The 21,389-nt window shown below is 36.2% G+C and overlaps 1 protein-coding gene across 4 annotated transcripts in view; it reads right to left on the minus strand.

Moving 5' to 3' along the window:
- Positions 1–21,389, minus strand: part of LOC127866181 (germ cell-less protein-like 1) — an 81,647-nt gene that overhangs the window by 59,225 nt on the left and 1,033 nt on the right. For all 4 annotated transcript variants that reach the window (XR_008042881.1, XR_008042880.1, XM_052406602.1 and 1 more), the window contains exons 2-7: positions 13,102–13,225; positions 12,366–12,462; positions 12,027–12,124; positions 6,027–6,073; positions 5,417–5,548; positions 927–1,011 (exon numbers count right to left, since the gene is read on the minus strand). Coding sequence is in view for 2 of the 4 variants with exons in the window: in XM_052406601.1 (XP_052262561.1) it covers positions 927–1,011; positions 5,417–5,548; positions 6,027–6,073; positions 12,027–12,124; positions 12,366–12,462; positions 13,102–13,225 (583 nt within the window). In the remaining 2 variants the exon portion in view is untranslated. The remainder of the gene's footprint in view (positions 1–926; positions 1,012–5,416; positions 5,549–6,026; positions 6,074–12,026; positions 12,125–12,365; positions 12,463–13,101; positions 13,226–21,389) is intronic.

Here is a 21,389-nt window from a genome sequence, read left to right on the forward strand (position 1 = left end):
ATGATCAAATACCACAGTGTATACAGATATGGGTTATAGGCTGGCACGATCAAGTACCATAGTGTGTACAGACATTGGGTATAAGCTGGCACAATCAAAAACCATATTGTGTACAGACATGGGTTATAGGCCGGCAGTATCAAATACCACAGTGTATACAGATATGGGTTATAGCCTGGCAGTATCAAATACATGTACCACAGTGTATACAGACATGGGTTATAGGCTGGCACGATCAAATACCACAGTGTATACAGACATGGGTCATAGGCTGGCACAATCAAATACCACAGTGTATACACACATGGGTCATTGCCTGGCATGATCAAGTACCACAGTGAATACATACATCGGTCATAGGCTGGCATGATAAATATCACAGTGTATACAGACATGGGTTATAGGCTGGCACGATCAAGTACCACAGTATATACAGACATGAGTTATAGGCTTGCACGATCGAATACCACAGTGTATACAAACATGGATTATAGGCTGGCACGATCAAATTCCAGTGTATACAGACATGGGGTATAGGTTTTTGTTTTTTAAGTATGCCTGGTGTTGTCTGTATAATATAGAATAGTAATGCCAAACAGTGATTACATCATTTAAAATAATTTTTTAAGACACATCAGTGAAAACACTTCAGGCAAATATTATAGTAAATACCATTATCTTTATTACTGAACATATATTCGCTCATTTAAGGAAACCCACATAACCCTTACCATTTCAGATGTTTAAGAACAATATTCCCCTTTTCCAAAGTTGCATGGTAGAAACAATGTTGTTAATAACACTTTCATTATAAAAACTATGTCTCACCTTCTCACAGGACCTTTTTCTTCAAAACAATAGAACACTTTTACAGAGTTGTATTATTTCAGAATAATGACTCACCTTATTATAAAGCAATATCTCACCTTCTTCAAGAGTGTATAGAGATCAATCTCAACCTGTATCACTACAAGGTGTGGACTGGCAATCACAGTCTTCATCAGGTCAGCCCTACAGCATGGAGTATTACAGTATCAGACTGAACTGTACTGAGCATGCACTTACATTGAAAATTGATGCAATCCCCTTGTCTTAATAATGCACATATAATGAAACGTTTCATAACCAACTCCCCTTTGTCAAAGCATATGAGCTGCACTATGTGAAAAGGGGGTTAAATTCATGTGCGTAAAGTGTTGTCCCAGATGCGCCTGTGCAGTCCACACAGGATAATCAGGAACGACAATTTCTGCTTTTATTATATTTTCCTTCAAAAGAAAGTCTCTTCTTAGCAAAAAAAAACAGTTTAGCTAGAAAGTGTCATCCCGCACAGGCTAATCTGGGATGACACTTTATGCACATGAATTAAATGCAGTTTTCACAGAGTGCAGCTCATATATAAGTTTGAGTTTGTTTCAAGGATTTTTAGACATCACCAGACATTTGACCTCTGGTGAAAAAATGTTGCACACAAAACCAGCAGTTCAAGTCATATTGAGAAAGTTATTACAAAATTAAGTTCTGTTGACTTTAAGAAAACAGTGACACATGTCCTATGATCTCTGGCAACAAATAAAAGTTCATGCCATTAATCATGGGCACAGGCCCTTTTTTGAGATTCATTGAAAATGAAATTTCCAAACATCCGCCACCTCGGAAGTTGCATGGGCTTATTTATAAATGCACTTCAAAAAAAGGGTGGCACACGTGATTAACAGCCATGGATTTGTGCTAATTTATTTTGAAATCCAATTTTGAGATAACATTCATTTGTTCTAATTTTTATTTTGAATCCAATATTGACAAAATGTTCATTTGTGCTAAATCATTTTGAGATAAAATCTTGACAAATGTCAATTAGTGCCTATTTATTTTAAAATCCAATCTCGATGCAATGTTCATTTGTGCCTATTTATTTTGAAATCCCATCATGCTCTGTCCCCTGTGACCTTGCCTTGAGGCCATGAACATATATGTTGCTCACGAACATTTGTCTTTACATGATGTTCAATTGTCCAAATTTATTTCTGAATCCATTTATGCACACCTTATTTATGTGCCAGGCACAAACATGTAATTTTTACTATAGTCATAACAGTAATAGGCAAAACTTTCAATTGTCCAATGCAACCTTGATCTTCAAGCCGGCAACATAATTGTTGCACACTAAAGTCATATTGAAATAATGGGCATTTGCTCCAATTAAATTTGATTTTTCCTTCATACTTGACAAAGTTTTATTAGCCAAACTTTGACTGCATACATATGGAGTAGACATATGAGCTCGTAGACCTATGGCTGAGTTTTCAAGGTAAGGAATATGCAAACACTTGCAACTGTACACTGTGATGTTAACCGAGCAACATGGTTTTGAAAGCGACACATTGTTCTGAAATGATGCTCATTTTGTGCACATCTAATCTAAAATCTTATGATGTGCAACAAAATATATGAACCAGACAACACAAACCATTACTACATGAATATAAATAACTATAACTTATTATTAAGACATAAGAAAACAAGAGAACCACCTTGCAGGTGCAGACCGCTCATCTATTGTTCTTTTTAAAGGTGAAGGAACCTATCTCAATTTCAATCACAAAGGAAGGAGAGGTGGAGTGGAGGGGGTGTATAGTGGGGGGGTGTGGTAATTTATTACATTTTCTTCCAAAAATGCAAAAAAAAAATGCAATTTTTGGGGGGGTGGGGGGATTCTTGGGTGGAATGGTTGGACAGTATTTCACAAATAAAATAATACAAACAAAGATGTGTTCGTCAGAAACACAATGCCCTCTATTGCGCCACTTTGAAAAAAAAATTATATTTTTTTCGACCTTTGACCTTGAAGGATGACCTTGACCTTGAACTTCCACCACTCAAAATGTGCAGCTTTATGAGAACGCCGCTTTGAAATGTTTGTTTTTTTAACTTTGATCTTGAAGGATGATCTTGACCGTGAAGGATGACCTTGACCTTGAACTTCCGCCACCCAAAATGTGCAGCTATATGATAACGCCCCTTTGAAAAAAATAAAAATGACCTTGAAGGCTGACCTTGACCTTGAAGGATGACCTTGACCTTGAACTTCCACCACTCAAAATGTGCAGCATCAAGAGAACCCTGCTTTGAATATATTTTTTGACCTTTGACCTTGAAGAATGACATTGACCTTGAACTTCCAACACTCGAAATGTGCAGCTTCATGAGAACGCCGCTTTGAATTTAAATTTTTTTATTGACCTTTGACCTTGAAGGATGACCTTGACCTTTAACTTTCACCACTCAAAATGTGCAGCTTAATGTATTTGACATTTGACCTTAAAGGATGGCCTTCACCTTCACCTTTCACCACTCAAAATGTTAAGCTCCATAAAATACACATGCATGCCAAATATCAAGTTGCTATCTTCAATATTGAAAAAGTTATGGCCAATGTTAAAGTTTTCAGACGGACAGACCCCATAAATTTAACATTTGACCTTAAAGGATGACCTTGACCTTGACCTTTCACCACTCAAAATGTGCAGCTCCATGAGATACACATGCATGCTAAATATCAAGTTGCTATCTTCAATAGTGAAAAAGTTATGGCCAATGTTAAAGTTTTTTCGGACGGACGGACAGACTGACACACTGACATACTGACACACTGACATACTGACGGACAGTTCAACTGCTATATGCCACCCTACCGGGGGCAAAAAAATATTTGTGTTTATTAACCATGTTTAAAAAAAAATAAATGGGGGGGGGTTGGATTGGAGGGGGTATAGTGTTAGGGTGTGTGGTCATTTATTAGATGATCTTTAAGAAAAAAAAAATTGGGTGGGGGGGGATTCGGGTGGGGGGGGGGGCTTGGGGGATGGTTTGGGCGGAGTCTATTGTGGTTTGTCAGGTAAGAGTTGTTTTGTCAAAGCATCAATCAAATCTAATCATAAATAAATAATTTATGTCAATTTTAGCAAAATTTAATAATTTGACCTTGAGAGTTAAGGTCATTAAAAGGTCAAGGTAAAATTCAACTTGCCAGGTACAGTAACTTCATGATAGCATGAAAGTATTTGAAGTTTGAAAGCAATAGCCTTGATACTTTAGAAGTAAAGTGGATCGAAACACAAAATTTAACCATATATTCAAAGTTACTAAGTCAAAAAAGGGCCATAATTCTGTAACAATGACAACCAGAGTTATGCAACTTGTCCTTAACTGTCCCCTTATGATAGTTCGCGAGTGTTCCAAGTATGAAAGCAATATCTATGATACTTTAGGGGTAAAGTGGACACAAATCTTAACCAAATTTTCAATTTTGTAAGTATAAAAAGGGCACATAATTCTGTCAAAATGCCAGTCAGAGTTACATAAATTTGCCTGCACAGTCCCCCATATGATAGTTAGTGAGTGTTGCAAGTATGAAAGCAATAGCTTTGATACTTAAGTAATAAAATGGACCTAAACACAAAACTTAACCAAAATTTTCATTTGTCTAAGTATAAAAAGGGCACATAATTCTGTCAAAATGCCAGCCAGAGTTACATAACTTTGCCTGCACAGTCCCCTTATGATAGTTGGTGAGTGTTGCAAGTATGAAAGCAATAGCTTTGATACTTAAGGAATAAAATGGACCTAAACACAAAACTAAACCAAAATTTTCATTTGTCTAAGTATAAAAAGGGCACATAATTCTGTCACAATGCCAGTCAGAGTTACATAACTTTGCCTGCACAGTCCCCTTATGATAGTTAGTAAGTGTTGCAAGTATGAAAGCAACAGCTTTGATACTTAAGGAATAAAATGGACCTAAACACAAAACTTAACCAAAATTTTCAATTTTCTATGTATTAAAAGGGCACATAATTCTGTCAAAATGCATGCCAGAGTTATCTAACTTTGCCTGCTCAGTCCCTTCATGATAGTAAGTAAGTGTACCAAGTTTGAATGCAATAGCATTGATACTTTATGAGAAAAGTGGACCTAAACGCAATACTTAACCGGACACCGACGCCGACGCCAAGGTGATGACAATAGCTCATAATTTTTTTCCAAAAATAGATGAGCTAAAACTCAAAGTGTGCATTTTAGCCTTGTGCTTGAAGCGAGCCACATGGTTTTCACACTTGACAATTGTGCCAATTTATTTCAAAATCCCACAATGCGCAACAAAGTTATAAGCTTGACATATGTCCCCAGTACAAACACACACACAGACAAGGTTATTAATATTTATCCTTATGCCACTAGCATGGTGAGGGAGTACAAAAAAAATCCCCAAAATAATTCACCATAAACTTCATTAAAAGGTTTTCAACAAAATGGCTCTGTCATACTTCATTAAATTGGCAATATTTATTAAGAGAACATATCACTAATTGACAGTACCATAATCGAATATCATCACAATGTTGATCAAGCTTACGTAACATCCTTGATGAAGGTCAGGTTTGCTGCTATCAGAATGTTTCTTGTAAGCCAGTCTAAGCACTGTATGCTCACATCCTTCAGTCCATAGGAACATGAGGCATAGTAATAATCACACACAGTGGCTGAGCTGCAAAATCACAGAGTTCTCAATTTAAAAGCAGTTGCCCACTTTTTGGTAACAACAAAAAGGAATAGCCAATATTCGCATTTTATTTAAATCATATTTGCTTTAAAACAGAATCATTAATAGAAGCAGATATATAAGATTTCAATATGATAGGGCTTAAAAAAGCTTAAATAGTGTTTCAATAAAGAAATAATTGAATTGTAATTTATTTGCTTACCTATAGTCATTAAGGCTTAAAGAAAACAAACATTTCGCTTACTGACTATTTACATGCAAATGGACACTTGTACGAATATCTAAGCTACATATTTATTTAAATATCTCTTTCAAAATGACAAGCAGATCTAAAAGCTGTTGTAGTTAAAGCTTTGTTTTGAAAACAAAATGCAAATATCAAGGCTAAAGGTTACATACAAACCATACAATTAGTGTTGCAGCTCTAAGGCTGCAAGAAACACCAACATACGCCACTTGTTACCTTAATGTGTCTTTCATCATGACTTGACACTGCAGCAATAAACCTTCCTGAAAGGGAAGTACATCCAATTGATACAAACGCTTTCATTTAATGGGTTTTACATGGTTTCCATGTTGGCGCAAATATATGAGTCATGTTTTGAGAAAACTGGGCATAATGCATGTGCGTTAAGTGTCGTCCCAGATTAGCCTGTGCAGTCCGCACAGGCTAATCAGGAACGACACTTTACGCTTTTATGGTATTTTAAGTTCCAAGGAAGTTCCTCCTTACCGACAAACAAGTTAAGGCGGAAAGTGTTGCCCCTGCATTAAGCCCAGTTTTCTCAGAACAAGGCTCATATAGTCATAAGGTTTCTTGAGGTTTACTTCAAGAGGACTGCCATGGATGCAAAACAGTAGTTTTTCACTTGTTTGCAAGAAACCAACAATGGTGGTAAATTTTTAATCACAGGGTAGAACACGAGATGTGTTTGTCAGAAACACAATCCCCTCTATTATGCCGCTTTGAAGCCATAAATTTGACCTTTGACCTTGAAGGATGACCTTGACCTTTCACCACTTAAAATGTGCAGCTCCATGAGATACACATGCATGCCAAATATCAAGTTGCTATCTTGAATATTGCAAAAGTTATGACCAAGGTTAAAGTTTTGGTAAATGTTTTGGGACACACACATACAATGACAGACAGGCCAAAAACAATATACCCACGATCTTTCGATACGGGGCATAAAAATACCCTTACCTCCATGCTCTAAGGTTTATCAAATATCTTCATGTTGTATTAGATAAAACAAAATAAGAACCATTTGATGAATTATTTTTGAAAGGAAATCAAGAGAATTTGCAACCCTGTAGCAAACAGTAGAGTGTATATTTAGGACCACATCAGGAGAGGAACATATCCTACTCATCAAAGGTGTCATAACATCATGTCACTGTACAACTGATACAGAATTGTTAGGAACTATTTGGACAAAAAACTGTACATAATATATCCGTGGAACTGAAGGATGCTCTTTAATGATGGGCTTTGTAAACGGATGGGCAAAGTGTGTGGAAACAATCTATTTTTTAGCACCCTAAAAACGCATTGGAACTTAACAACAGTACCATATGCATTTGCCGAACCTGCATGGAAACTAGGAACTTAGCTTAAGCACAATTGCAAAACAGGGCCTTTCCATTGTTATGCCCAAGGCTTTAAAAATAAGTGGCCTATTCCATTTTCATTCCCTATCATTTTTGAAAAATTTCCCACCCTTTTATCCTCTTTTGTTTGTCATTATTCTCCTAAATATTTACACATCATATTTTTATTGGCTATTGACAATTGTATATACTTGGTGAATAGAAACCAATTATTTTTAATAAGGAACATACCTCATGGGACATATGCTGAATGGATGCTTGAATAAATACACAAGTGATAACTTCATAATTAAGCCATAATTAAGCAAAAACAATTTAATCAAATTAGAATTATGAGTAGTTTTTGTGATCTTACCAAGAAACATTACACTCACTAGACAATATCATTTTACTTATCAAAGAGGAATATCTGCCTGAAAAAGTATTGGAGTATGCGGAAACGAAAAATCCTTAGGAAAATAATGTTTTTATTTAATGCTTTCTGGTGGTTTATTGAGAAATATCAGTGAATTAAAACTGATAATTTCACTGTTTCAAACAAAGAAAATTAAAAATGTTTACTGTGAAATGACGTCATTTTTTTTGGCGTAAGCTGTATTAAGCCAGCTTTTCACCTCTCCTGACCTTTGTAAGTGTCCAATAAAATTCAAATAAAATTTCCCGCGGCTAGGTACGAATGAATACACTTCATTTATTCCATTGGCTGATTTGAGTATTCCACCAGAACATTGGAAACATATCCGCGTCTTTGTAACACTGTTTTACTGCATGAAACAATTTTATTTCTAATGAAAAGGCTTAATAGATAGAACAGTTTTACACTCAATTCTCGACATCAATACATTTTGTGCGTACACCTTTTATTTTCAGAGAATTACCAGCGCAACGCGTTTATATTTAAAGGCTATGTTCTCATATTTAGTACTTACTTCCATTTTCTTGTCAACATGTTAACATGTAAAAGTATAGAGAGCAGTGGAAGCGAGGCCTCACTTTAATACATTGCATTTCAACCCGGGTCAATTCGCGGCCAGTGTATGAATGTCAGAGTTTATATACAGGTCATCACCGGAGTTCGCGGCCAGTAAAATAATAGTTATATAATAAATACGCTATCCGTGAACTAGGTGACCTGGAATTTTCTTTAGACCAGAAATATGTAGATTCTTAAGGGTATATTGCTTTGCTCATGTCGGTCGGTCGGTCTGTCGGTCAGTCGGTCTGTCGGTCTGTCCACCAGGTGGTTGTCAGACGATAACTCAAGAACGCTTGGGCCTAGAATCATGAAACTTCATAGGTACATTGATCATGACTCGCAGATGACCCCTATTGATTTTGAGGTCACTAGGTCAAAGGTCAAGGTCACGGTGACCAGAAATGGTTAAATGGTTTTTGAATGATAACTCAAGAACGCATACGCCTAGGATCATGAAACTTCATGGGTAGATTGATCATGACTTGCAGATGACCCCTATTGATTTTGAGGTCACTAGGTCAAAGGTCAAGGTCACGGTGACCCGAAATAGTAAAATGGTTTCCGGATGATAACTCATGAACGTATACGCCTAGGATCATGAAACTTCATGGGTAGATTGATCATGACTCGCAGATGACCCCTATTGATTTTGAGGTCACTAGGTCAAAGGTCAAGGTCATGGTGACCCGAAATAGTAAAATGGTTTTCGGATGATAACTCAAGAACGCATACGCCTAGGATTATGAAACTTCATAGGTAGATTGATCATGACTTGCAGATGACCCCTAATGATTTTGAGGTCACAAGGTCAAAGGTCAAGGTCACGGTGACCCGAAATAGTAAAATGATTTTCGGGTGATAACTCAAGAACGCTTATGCCTAGGATCATGACACTTCATAGGTACATTGATTGTGACTCGCAGATGACCCCTATTGATTTTCAGGTCACTAGGTCAAAGGTCAAGGTCACAGTGACAAAAATCGTATTCACACAATGGCTGCCACTACAACGGACATCCCATATGGGGGGCATGCATGTTTTACAAACAGCCCTTGTTTTTTATTAATTTAACAATAATTATTCCACCATATTGACCAATGTATTAAGAATGAGCGCGATGATTATCGATACTGTTAATAATCGAATCAAATAGCAATGCCTGACAAACCACTAAAACAGGTTTGTTCGAAGAACGCGTCTATAAATACGGATACTTCTCGTGTGGCCGGTTGACTCGTATGTTTTAATTTCACTTCCATTCTTCTTTTGGTTTTCTGTTTTGTATCTATAGGTTTATGACCAGCAATATGTAATAATGTAAAATAAGCCGCGAAAACTCCGCGTAACATCCCGTACTGCGTGTGATGCAGCTAACAACTGCACAGAAAAAAGACATTCGCTATCCTTGATCTCATTCATTGAACTATCAACGCCGTATATCTTTTTTAAAGATATTTCTTGTTACAAAATGAAGTCATTATTCCAGCGAAATTCTTTAGTTAAACTCTTTAACAATGTATATAAACTGTGAAAAAAAAATTAAACATAAAGAAAATTTGTTGGACAATATAGACAATATATATTTTCTATGATAACTCGTGAATTAATAGAGGATATTTGTTGGATTCAATGGAATATCGATTTTATTTCACGAGTGATCATATAAAAAAAATATTTTCACGAGTGGCACAGCCAAAGTGAAAATATGTACTTTTTATGATCACGACTGAATTTAAATCAATATTCCATAGAATCCAACAAATTTTCTTTTTATTTTATGCTTTTTTTCACCGTTAATTTACGTTGTTAAGAGTTTAACTGGATAATTTTGCTAGATTTATGACGTCATTTCGGCGAAAAAATGACGTCATTTCACAGTAAAACAGTGAAAAATATCGATATTTTTCACTGCTATTTCTCACTGTTCAAAACAGTGAAATACCAGTTTTATTTCACTGATATTTCTCTATAAACCACCGGAAAGCATAAAATAAAAATCGATAATCCACCAAATCCAACAAATATCCTCTATTTAATGCAAGGAAAAACAATCTGAAAAATTATTGGACCTGAACAACGTGACAAGGATGATTATGTCCACTTCATAGGGAAGCTGCATAATAAGTTTCTTAAATAAAGATCATAAGTATCTGAGATCTTGGGCAAAGACAACAAATCAAAGGCAATATCATGCTACAGAATGATTGGGTTGGAATGATCTGACAAGGATACACATGTCCACACTATAGGGAAGCTGCATGCCAAGTTCAGTCTTGTATTTGTTCAAAATCAGGGCCCTTTTTGCACTATTTTTTTCCTTTCTTCAATTCAAATGCGCATGAAAATGACACTTAAATTAACCTTGCCATGACCCTTTGCCCTTTTGGGTAAAATACTAAATATTAGGGCAGGAGAAATTTACACCTGGCCTGTAATTTTTTCTCTTCATAGGGCAGATTGTAAATTGTTAAGTCTATCGCCGTTTCTACAAGTTTCATCAATTCATGGCTTAATTTAATGTCTACCTTAAACCAATTGCAACAAATCGTTGGCAGAATCATTAATAGAAACTTTCTAATAGTAAGTGAGATCCATCGAGGAATAAAAGACGAGTTTAAAACACAGGCTTTAAGACGTAGTACGTACGGACAACAGGGTAAGTGCAATGCTTAAACCCCTCAATTCCTGGGGGCACAATAATATCATGATAGCATTTTAATATTGCAAAACTATTGTGATAATGAGTAAAGTTATTTAGATACTGTATTAATGCGTACTTGTAGATGCAAAAGTCATCACTAATTATCAAATGCCAATAACTCCTGAAAAATCATCAGAAAGGAAAGACAGAACAGATGCATGAACAGAAATCAAGTTAGATGGAAACAATTATCAGGTATGGTAATTTTTTTTTCAGACGCACTCAAACTCAATTCCATCAAAATCAGAATTCAGACCAATAAGACAATGAAGCCCCGATGTGCTGCCCCCCCACGATGTGCTGCCCCCCCCCACAATGTGCTGCCCCCCCACGATGTGCTGCCCCCCCCCACGATGTGCTGCCCCCCACAATGTGCTGCCCCCCCCCCACGATGTCCTGTCCTCCACGATGTGCTGCCCCCCCACGATGTGCTGCCCCTCCACGATGTGCTGTCCCCCACGATGTGCTGCCCCCCCACGATGTGCTTCCCCCACGATGTGCTGCCTCCCCCACGATGTGCTGCCCCCCCCCCCCACGATGTGCTGCCCCCCACGATATGCTGCCCCCCCCCACGATGTGCTTCCCCCCACGATGTGCTTCCCCCCAAGATGTGCTGCCCCCCACGATGTGCTGCCCCCCCCAAACGATGTGCTGCCCCCCCACGATGTACTGCCCCCCACGATGTGCTGCCCCCCATGATGTGCCGCCCCCCCCCCCCCCAACGATGTGCTGCTCCCCCCCCACGATGTGCTGCCCCCCCCCCCACGATGTGCTGCCCTCCCACAATGTGCTGCCCCCCCCACGATGTGCTGCCCCCCCCCCCCCCCCATCGAGGAGCATGATAATACCCTGGCATAAAGACGGGATTAAATCATGCTATAGAAAATAGCAACTTTTATTTAAGCCTCCCTCTATGAAAACGAGTTTAAGTATGGGTGTAAAAAGTTTGTACAGGTTAATCAGGTACGATACTTTCTGCTGTAAAGGAATTTTTTATCAAAAGGAAGTCTCTTCTAAACAAAAATCCAGTCTGAGGAAATTAGTCATTCCTGATTAGCCTGTGTGGACTGCACAGGCTTATTGTGAGAAAACTACAAAAGGTACATGCATTAAACCCAGTTTTCCTGGAGTAAAGCTCATTCATGCTGCACCACCAGGCTTGAGTACATACCAGCTGCAACAGTGTCGCCGTGGCAATCACGCTGGTCAACTGGACTGGCTTGATGAACACGTCATCCTTGTACAGAGATCCAAACGCTATCTTCAGGGCTGAAGTAAATACAACTATGTTTTACACATAACTTGAACAATTTTTGGGATTTACCATCAACCATGTAAAATATTAGATATTTTATATTAATAGATAGTCTATTAATTTTTTTTAAGATGTCATCATGTTATCACCAAAGCAATTAATATCACCAACATTTTCTTATTTCCTCCTCATCATTCATCATTATCAACACCACCTCCATCATTTTCATGATCATCACCATTTTGATGTACCCACCCTCACATGTGATGTTCTCATCAATTATGTCCAGTTCTATTCTCGGCATGTCTGATTCCTTCCAAGCACCACTGAACATGCTTGCAAAGTATGGAGACTGAAGTGGAAGATTACACCATAACATACAAGTGGTACTCAACAATTACAGAATAAAAGCACTGGCATCAGACAAACTCAAAATGTTTCTCTGTCTCTTCAAGTTAAAAACATCAAATGTTCAAAGCTAGAAATATCACAGGCATGAGGTGTACATGTATGGCACCCAAAGAGTCATGTCTACAAAGGCTTTTGAGCATTACTCTTTAAGTGGGCAATATTTATACACCTTACAAGATGCCAGGAAAAGTCATGTGAGGTATAATTCTTGTCACACTGCAGTGAATGAAACATGTCACTAATTAAGAAAACTTGCAAAAGCACTTACAAGTGAATTAGCAGCTTTCACACAATATAATATGCGTCGTGTTCTGAAAAAACTGGGCTTAATGCATGTGCGTAAAGTGTCATCCCAGATTAGCCTGTGCAACTTGCACAGGCTAATCAGGGACGACACTTTCCGTTTTAATGGTATGTTAAGTTTCAAGTTAGTCCCTCCTTACCGAAAAGCAAGTTTAGCGAAAATGTTGTCCCTGATTAGCCTGTGCAGACTGCACAGGCTAATATGGGACAACACTCTACGCACATGCATTAAGCCCAGTTTTCTCAGAACAAGACACATATGGCCACAAAAGCAAACCTGCTTCAAGTAGAGCTTGTGAAGTTTCCATTCCTGCCCTAAAACGTGCAGGGTGACATCACTGTTTTCCCCATCCAGAAACAAAGTCTGGTATATATACTTGGATGTTGACTTGATCCTCTTTCTGTTTCCAACAGAAAACAAGGCAATGCATATTTAAGGTAAGTTTGTACACAAGATAATAGAAATCTTTTGACATTCATACCAGAAGGGAACCACAGCAGAGAACTCCCAAGGGGACATGTAAGTTGAAAAAAAAGAGTAACGAACCACAATATCTCACCCACATCATTATTTCATTATTCATATCTGCTTATTATTTGCTCATATTTTATTTCACTGTTTAAATCTATGGTTATCTAGTCACCTTGGCATCTGGTTACTTCAGCATCGTAAAAAGTGCCATTTCGGCACTTGGGTCTTACCAGTTTGGCAGTCACAGTTAGTCACTTTGGCACTGGTATATTATCACATATTTAACGATGTTCAATCAGTTTGCAAAGTATACACACAAACCACGTTTGCCACTTAAATTAGGTGTGAAACAAGAGCACCACATAACGGGTGCCACGCTCGGCTGTGAACGCTTGTCAGAATTTTTTTTTTTGAAGGTCACAGTGACCTTGACCTTTGACCTAGTGACCCAACAAGAGATGTGTTTGTCAGAAACACAATGCCCCCTACTGCGCCACTTTGAAATAAAATTTCTATTTATAATTTGGCAGGTATAGACATCATCTCCCTTTAAAGCTTTATTACTTCCCTTGGATTTTGTCCAATCCAACCGGGGGGGGGGGGGGGGGGGGGGTCTGTAGACAGTTAAAAATGATCCAGTCAGACCATAGATCATAGCCAGAGTTCATCATGTATGCATGGACATAAGTCCACTGGTATTAAATGAAAACTAGCATTCACAAATTAGAACAGGTAAGAAATGATAATTTTATCAAGAGATGTGTTGGTCAGAAACACAATGCCCCCTATTGCGACGCTTAGAAAAATTAAATTTATATTTATCATTTGGCAGGTATAGAAATCATCTCCCTTTAAAGCTTATTACTTCCCTTGAATTTTGTCCAATCCAACTGGGGGGGGGGGGTCTCACAGTCAATTATGACCATGTCAGACATCACTGACAACCAAGGCCTGTGGTTTAAAAGAGATCATAGCCAGAGTTGATCATGTATCTATGGACATAAGTCCACAGGTATGTAATGAACATCAAAGAAATTATAATTATATCATTTAAAAAAAAACTTAGACAAATCAATCAATAATCAAAATAATAAATCTGTACAGTAACTGTGAAAAGAACTTCAATTCTTGGAAAGGAAATATATAATATGAGTAGCAGAGATTTATAATTATATAAATTACTGCCCTTGAAAATAATCGTCTCTAACAAATCTCTATTTTTAGTAGCAAATAATTAAAAGCCACTACCGTGACTGTGATTGACCACTCGAAATGTGCAGCTCCATAAGATACACATGCATGCCAAATATATAAAGTGGCTATGTTCAATATAGAATAATTATCTCCCTTTTTAAAGCTTATTACTTCCCTTAAACTTGTATTTTTTACCGTAGACTGTAAAGGATGACCTTGACCTTTAACCACAATGTGTTTGTCAGAAACACAATGCCGCCTACTGCGCCGCTTTGATTTATTTAACAAAAATATATACGTTGGCAGGTCAGACAACTATGTCCATTTAAAGCTTATTACTTCTCTTGACTTTGTTTTTTCGACCCTAGACCTTGAAAGATGATGTTCACCTTGAAATTTACCACTCAAAATGTGCAACTCCATGAGATACACATGCATGCCAAATATCAAGGTGCTATCTTTAATATTTAAAAAGTTATGGCCAATGTTAAGGTTTTAGCATGACGGACGACGAGCTGGCTATGACAATAGCTCAGGTTTTCTCCGAAAACAGCCTCACTAAAAATGAAGAATTCAAAGCGTAATTTTTTCCTCAGTTGGCCAGATCAAAGTTTAATAGCAATTAATTTTAATAAGCTAGATAATTGATCCATAAAAGAGTTTGTCATAATTAGATATTAGCACTTTAATAAATTGACGATTCAAATGGTATATTCTTTTTTTTTTACTGCAACAAACAACAAAATTTTGCCGACACTTTTTTGTAGACGATTTCTTATTTGTGGGTGTCTCTTTTTAAAATTTAAAAAATATTTTGCCAAAATTTGTTACATTAAAAAAAAAAGTCAAATGTTAATAATTTAAACGGATTATATTTCTTAATTAAATGTTCTGCTATATTTCCTACATGAAAATCATATTCCTGTTTATGTAATTTGTGATATGTTTTTATGCATAGAAAATCCTTTATTACATGTAATGTGAAATTTAACAAGAGCTGTCAGAGGACAGCACGCTCGACTATTCTAGTGCTTGACAGTATAATGTAAGCCATCATGGCGAAATTGTTCATATTCAATAATTTATTAGACGATCTTTCAAAAATAAAAAAAGGAAAAAAAAAATTTTTTTGGGGGGGTAGGGTGGTGGGGAGGGGTGAGAGGGGGTTATAATGTGGGGTGTGGTAATTTATTAGATGATGTCTAAAAAAAAATGGGAGGGGGGAGGTTGTGGGTGGGGGGAGGGATTCTGGGTAGGGGCCTGGGGTATTGTTTGGGTGGAATCCATTGTGGTATTCAGGTAAGTGTTGTTTTGTCAAAGTAATAATAAAATGTGATCATAAATAAAGAAGTTATGGCAATTTAAGCAAAATGTTCAATTAACTAAGTGTAAAACTTTTACTAAAAAGGGCCATAATTATGCCAAAATGCTTGATACAGTGGTCTGCTCTTCTTAATAGGTTGGGGTCATGTTGGTAAACAAGTATGCAACATATAAAAGCAATATGTCAAAGGATATAGGAAATAATTGGGGTAGTACGCAAACTTTAACATAGATTTATCAATAAAATGCATATTCTAAGTATAAAAGGGGCAATAATTATGACAAAATGCTTGATAGAGTTGTCTGCTCTTGTTTATAGGTTGGGGTGATGTTGGCAAACAAGTATGCAAAATATGAAAGCAATATGTCAAGGGACAATGAAAATAAATGGGGTAATACGAAAAAAATTAATATTTGCTGCATATTCTAAGTGGAAAAGGGGCCATAATTATGACAAAATGCTTGATAGAGTTGTCTTCTCTTGTTGTGGGGTCATGTTGGTAAACAAGTATGCAAAATATGAAAGCAATATGTCAAGGAACAAAAAAAATATTTGGGGTAGTACAAAACTTTAACATTTGCACGCTAACGCAGACGCTAACGCCGGGGTGAGTAGGATAGCTCCACTATATATATTTTATATATAATAGTCGAGCTAAAAAACTGTTGATATGGTAAATTCTGCTCAATTTCCTTTATAAAAGTCATATTACTGTTTACATCATTTGTTATATGTTTTTATGGATCGAGAATACTTTATTCATTTGAAATTAAAACAAGAGGGCCATGATGGCCCTGAATCGCTCACCCGACTAACCAAATACAATCCCAACCCAATTTTCATCAAGATAAACATTCTGACCAAATTTCATAAAGATAAGATGAAAACTGTGACCTCTATTGTGTACATAAGGTTTTTCTTATATTTGACCTATTGACCTAGTTTTTAACCCCAGGTGTCCCAAATACAATCCCAACCCAGATTTCATCAAGACAAACATTCTGACCAAATTGCATGAAGATTGGATGAAAACTGTGACCTCTATTGTCTACACAAGGTTTTGCTATTATTTGACCTAATGACCTAGTTTTTGACCCCTAGTGACCCAAGATGACCCAAATACAATCCCAACCCAGATTTCATCAAGATAAACATTCTGACCAAATTTCATAAAACTGCAACCTCTATTGTCTGTACAAGGTTTTTCTATTATTTTACCTAGTTTTTGACCTAGTGACTTAGTATTTGACCCCAGATGACCCAAATACATTCCCAAGCCAGATTTTATCAAGATAAACATTCTGACCAAATTTCATAAAGATTGGATGAAAACTGCGACCTCTATTGTCTACACAAGGTTTTTCTATTATTTGACCTAGTTTTTGACCCCAGATGACCCAAATTCAATCCCAACCCAGATTTCATCAAGATAAATATTCTGACCAAATTTCATAAACATTGGATGAAAACTGTGACCTCTACTGTATACACAAACAAATTGTTGATGATTTTTCAATTATTTGACCTAGTGACCTAGTTTTTGACCCCAGATGACCCAAATACAATCCCAACCCAGATTTCATCAAGATAAACATTCTGACCAAATTTCATAAAGATTGGATGAAAACTGCGACCTCTATTGTCTACACAAGGTTTTTCTATTATTTGACCTATTATGTGACCTATTTTTTGATCTAGTGACCTTGTTTTTGACCCCAGATGACCCAAATACAATCCCAACCCAGATTTCATCAAGATAAACATTCTGACCAAATTTCATTAAGATTGGATGACAACTGTGACCTCTACTGTCTACACAAAAAAATTGTTGACGGACTGACGCACGCACACCCAACGGACGCCGGACATCACACGGTCACATATGCTCACCATGTTACTATGTGACAGGTGAGCTAAAAAATAATTATTGTTGGTATTTTAAATCATTGAATGATTTATTATGCAAATCTGAATAATTTACATTTGTATTCTAAATGATACTTTTTTTTAATTAATGTATAAATATTAACACAACCTGAATACAATACATTACTATTTACTATTTAGTGTTATTTGCTTCATTGTCTGTGGTATTGAAATATATCTGTTTGGAAGAATCTTGAAATGGGCCCATTTTGGGATTATGGTGTTGACAATTGTATTATCAACAAATTTGTTATTGTCCATATGTTACTCTGTCAATCACACTGCTTGCGGTATAATAATTTTGCTAGAAAACAGACTAAATGAAGCATAGCTGGTAGTTTCATCTATTAATCCATCAGTTGAACATAAAATATAAACCATCAGTACTTAAATCCCCTTTGAGTACTTTAATAGGGAAATAATTTAAATTTGTGACTATTAAAAATTCAAATTTAAAGTAACGATTTAATTGTCTTATTATTTTAAAGTTTAAGTGAAGTAGATGTAAGTTTGCATAATATTGTATTTTAGCTTAAAATAGATTATTTCTACTTTAACGACCGACCATTATTTTACGGACATAATCGTTTTGTTTCTTTCAAAAATAATTTGATTATATCAGGGGTCTAGCTAGGTTCAAAATTTAGGGAGAAGTCACTTCTCCCAAAGGCCAAAATAGGAAGAAGTGGCAACTTTTCGGGGAGAAATGGTACTTTTGCATCCAGTGGTCAAGCTTAGCTCAAAATTTCGGGAGCTGTCACTTCTGTACAGTTGCGTCATAGGTCTTCATTTTACATGTATTTTGCGACAAATTAAAGGAGAAGTATTTCCGTTCAGCTTTCAATCAACTCTTTACTTGTCTTATACCCCTCATTAAATTTGCCAATTATCATTAATCAAAAACAATCTTATTTCACACTTTGGGGGACAACATTTACAAATACAAACACACACTCACTTAAGTGTTCATTTTTGTTATTGATGTATTTAACTGAGTTAAAGTTATATATTTAACACTTAACATGCTATTTATGTGATGACTGATAAGCTATTTCAATAATAGAGGCTGAAATGGGTGATGGAATTCAAAAGGCTGCATTTCATTTATAATAAGAGATGTTAAGTGTATGAAACCTACATTTTTCTTATTTCTAATTGATTGTAAATTATTCTGGTAATTTTTATTATTTTTTTCCTGTACAGGTTTATCAAATAAAACTTCAAGTTTAACAAAACCAGTAATATTCATAATCTTCTTACTTCCTTGTAAATTTTAAGAAAATCAAGATTAAATCGAATTTATATTGTGCTACAATTTTTTTAAATAAAAATTCATTTAAAGTCTCATTTTACAGCACAGATTCCAAATCTTACCCATAAATGAGCCCTATATTTATTGCCAGTGTGCTAGGTTAACTCTTCCCATTTGATCATTCCTTTGTATTGTTTTAATGGGCCATTTAACTTTGCTGAAGTATAGTTATTGGTAGCCAGCACAAGGCAATAAATCAAGGCTTCACCTATGAACAATTTTAAGAACTCTTATAGCTCCCGACTGTGCATTTGAATGTTCAACTTTGCATGACCTGTAAATGGGGCAACTTCTGACTGAGAATTCTCCTGTGTCGAATTCTCCACATCAAATTGATTTGAATGGTCAATGTGTGGCACAAACAAATAATTAAAAGGTGGAGAAGTTATGTCCCCTTCATGAAATTAATAAGCGACATAAATATTCCCTTGGCGAGCAAATCGCCCACTTCGCCCACTAGCGAGACCCCTGCATATCAATTGAAAATAATTTGATGTTAAATATTATACATGAGTATATATATTTTTTAGACGGCATATTATTTCTTACACCAGGTCATGGCTTTGCAGTTTCTCCCAGCAGGACACATTCCCTCCATGTTTGATACCTCGGACAAGGCGACAAGCGGGCAAATAATGACCATCTTGACGCTGTCATGGTATATATCTGCAACACTTAGATAAACTTCAGCATCTTCCCAGTCGATTTTGAAAAGTGTTAGAACGATTGTGAGGGATGGTACAACCGTGTCAACACCTGTGTTGCAACACGAGGACTGGTGTCATTCTATCTTCTTGTCCTAAAACTCTACAAGGAGGCCTAGGAATTGCCTCTCCACCTCAGCTGTGATGTCCGAAGGGAGTGTTCCCATGTGTACGGGCCAGCTGTTTTTGATGGACATTGAACAATATGTGTTTTGTTTCATTGCAGGGTGTTTTCAGCTACTATTTTGCTAATCCACGACATAACATAACCAATCATTTCTAATAGAGTGTCATTTAATGCAGTGATGATGAATTTATGTTCATATGTTTACCTGTCAATAATACCCGCAAGGGGAGTTAGACAGTATAGATAGATAGATAATATTTGTTTTCATCATGTCCATGTTTCACGATGTTGCAAATTTAGAACATCTTTGTTGTTTTTTGCCATGTATGTTTTTATGTTTTCCAAACAGAAAAATAAAACTGATTACAATTTGATGTGTTTGCCTTATTTATATGTTCCTAATTAATACATCAAAAAAGCATGTATATATATTAATTACTTAGGTTAATTTGTAAAAATGAAGTTAGTGTCAAAGCGGGTCCATGCCAATACATGTTCACATATAGTAAACAATAAATGCATTTAATTTATGGTACTGGTACTTTTTTAACGATTACTATGAGGTATGCTAGGTGTATATTTAGATTTCATTTTTATTAATTTCTATTACTGGGGCTTTAAGATGAAAATTGTTTTATATATGTGCCGATAAATATTTGAATTACTTGTATAATTACTTTAAGAAAAGCTGTTTAAACTTAATTTAAAAGATCATGATGCAGGTTTTTTTTCCTTCTTTGTGACCCGCCGAAAATCGGCCCTTTCCCCTCTGATTTTTTGTTCTCCGCAGCTGGTAAATTTTCCCCTAGATTTCATTTTCCCATTAAAAAAAATATATAAAAAAAATTAAAAACCTTTATCTAAATATATAAGTTAACCAGATCCAGTGTAGAAAATAGAAAAATATTGCATAATTAAATTGTCTGTTTCCTTGAATTTGTTTTAAAAACAGTAAAATATGCTTAGCCTCTAAACCTATAAGTTCGTGCACCTTAAACTTTAAAGGCATATCTTTCTTGAAAAATCATTACACAATAACTAAACTTGTTTTATACTTTATGATTTATCTTTTGTTTAACAAATAACGAGTGAAATATGCTGGTTGACAGATAATAATAATGGAGTTACGTACCTTTAAACATTCATGTACATCGTAGTCTGCGTCACACAGAATTACCCTATAAGATCGTGCTGCTGCACCGATTTTGATGACGTCAAAGCGAGGCCCTGGGATGTGTTTGTAATAACCGATACATATATGTTTTTGTGAATATGTGTTTATTTGTATTAAATATGTGTTGTTTTAGATGAGTTTCGTGAATAAACTGTATTGAAGAGAATGGTTTAAAGAAAACCGGTCTTCATAAAAACAAAATATGAACTGTGATAACTGTATTCAGAGGTCTAGATAAAGTGTATATTTACTAACGGAAAATAGCTAAATAAAATTCTATTCACAATGGGGCCATAAAAAGCTGTCACCCCTTCTAATGACAGTTGTATTAT

Source organism: Dreissena polymorpha, chromosome 2 (assembly GCF_020536995.1).
Source record: "Dreissena polymorpha isolate Duluth1 chromosome 2, UMN_Dpol_1.0, whole genome shotgun sequence".
Classification (NCBI taxonomy): Eukaryota; Metazoa; Mollusca; class Bivalvia; order Myida; family Dreissenidae; genus Dreissena; species Dreissena polymorpha.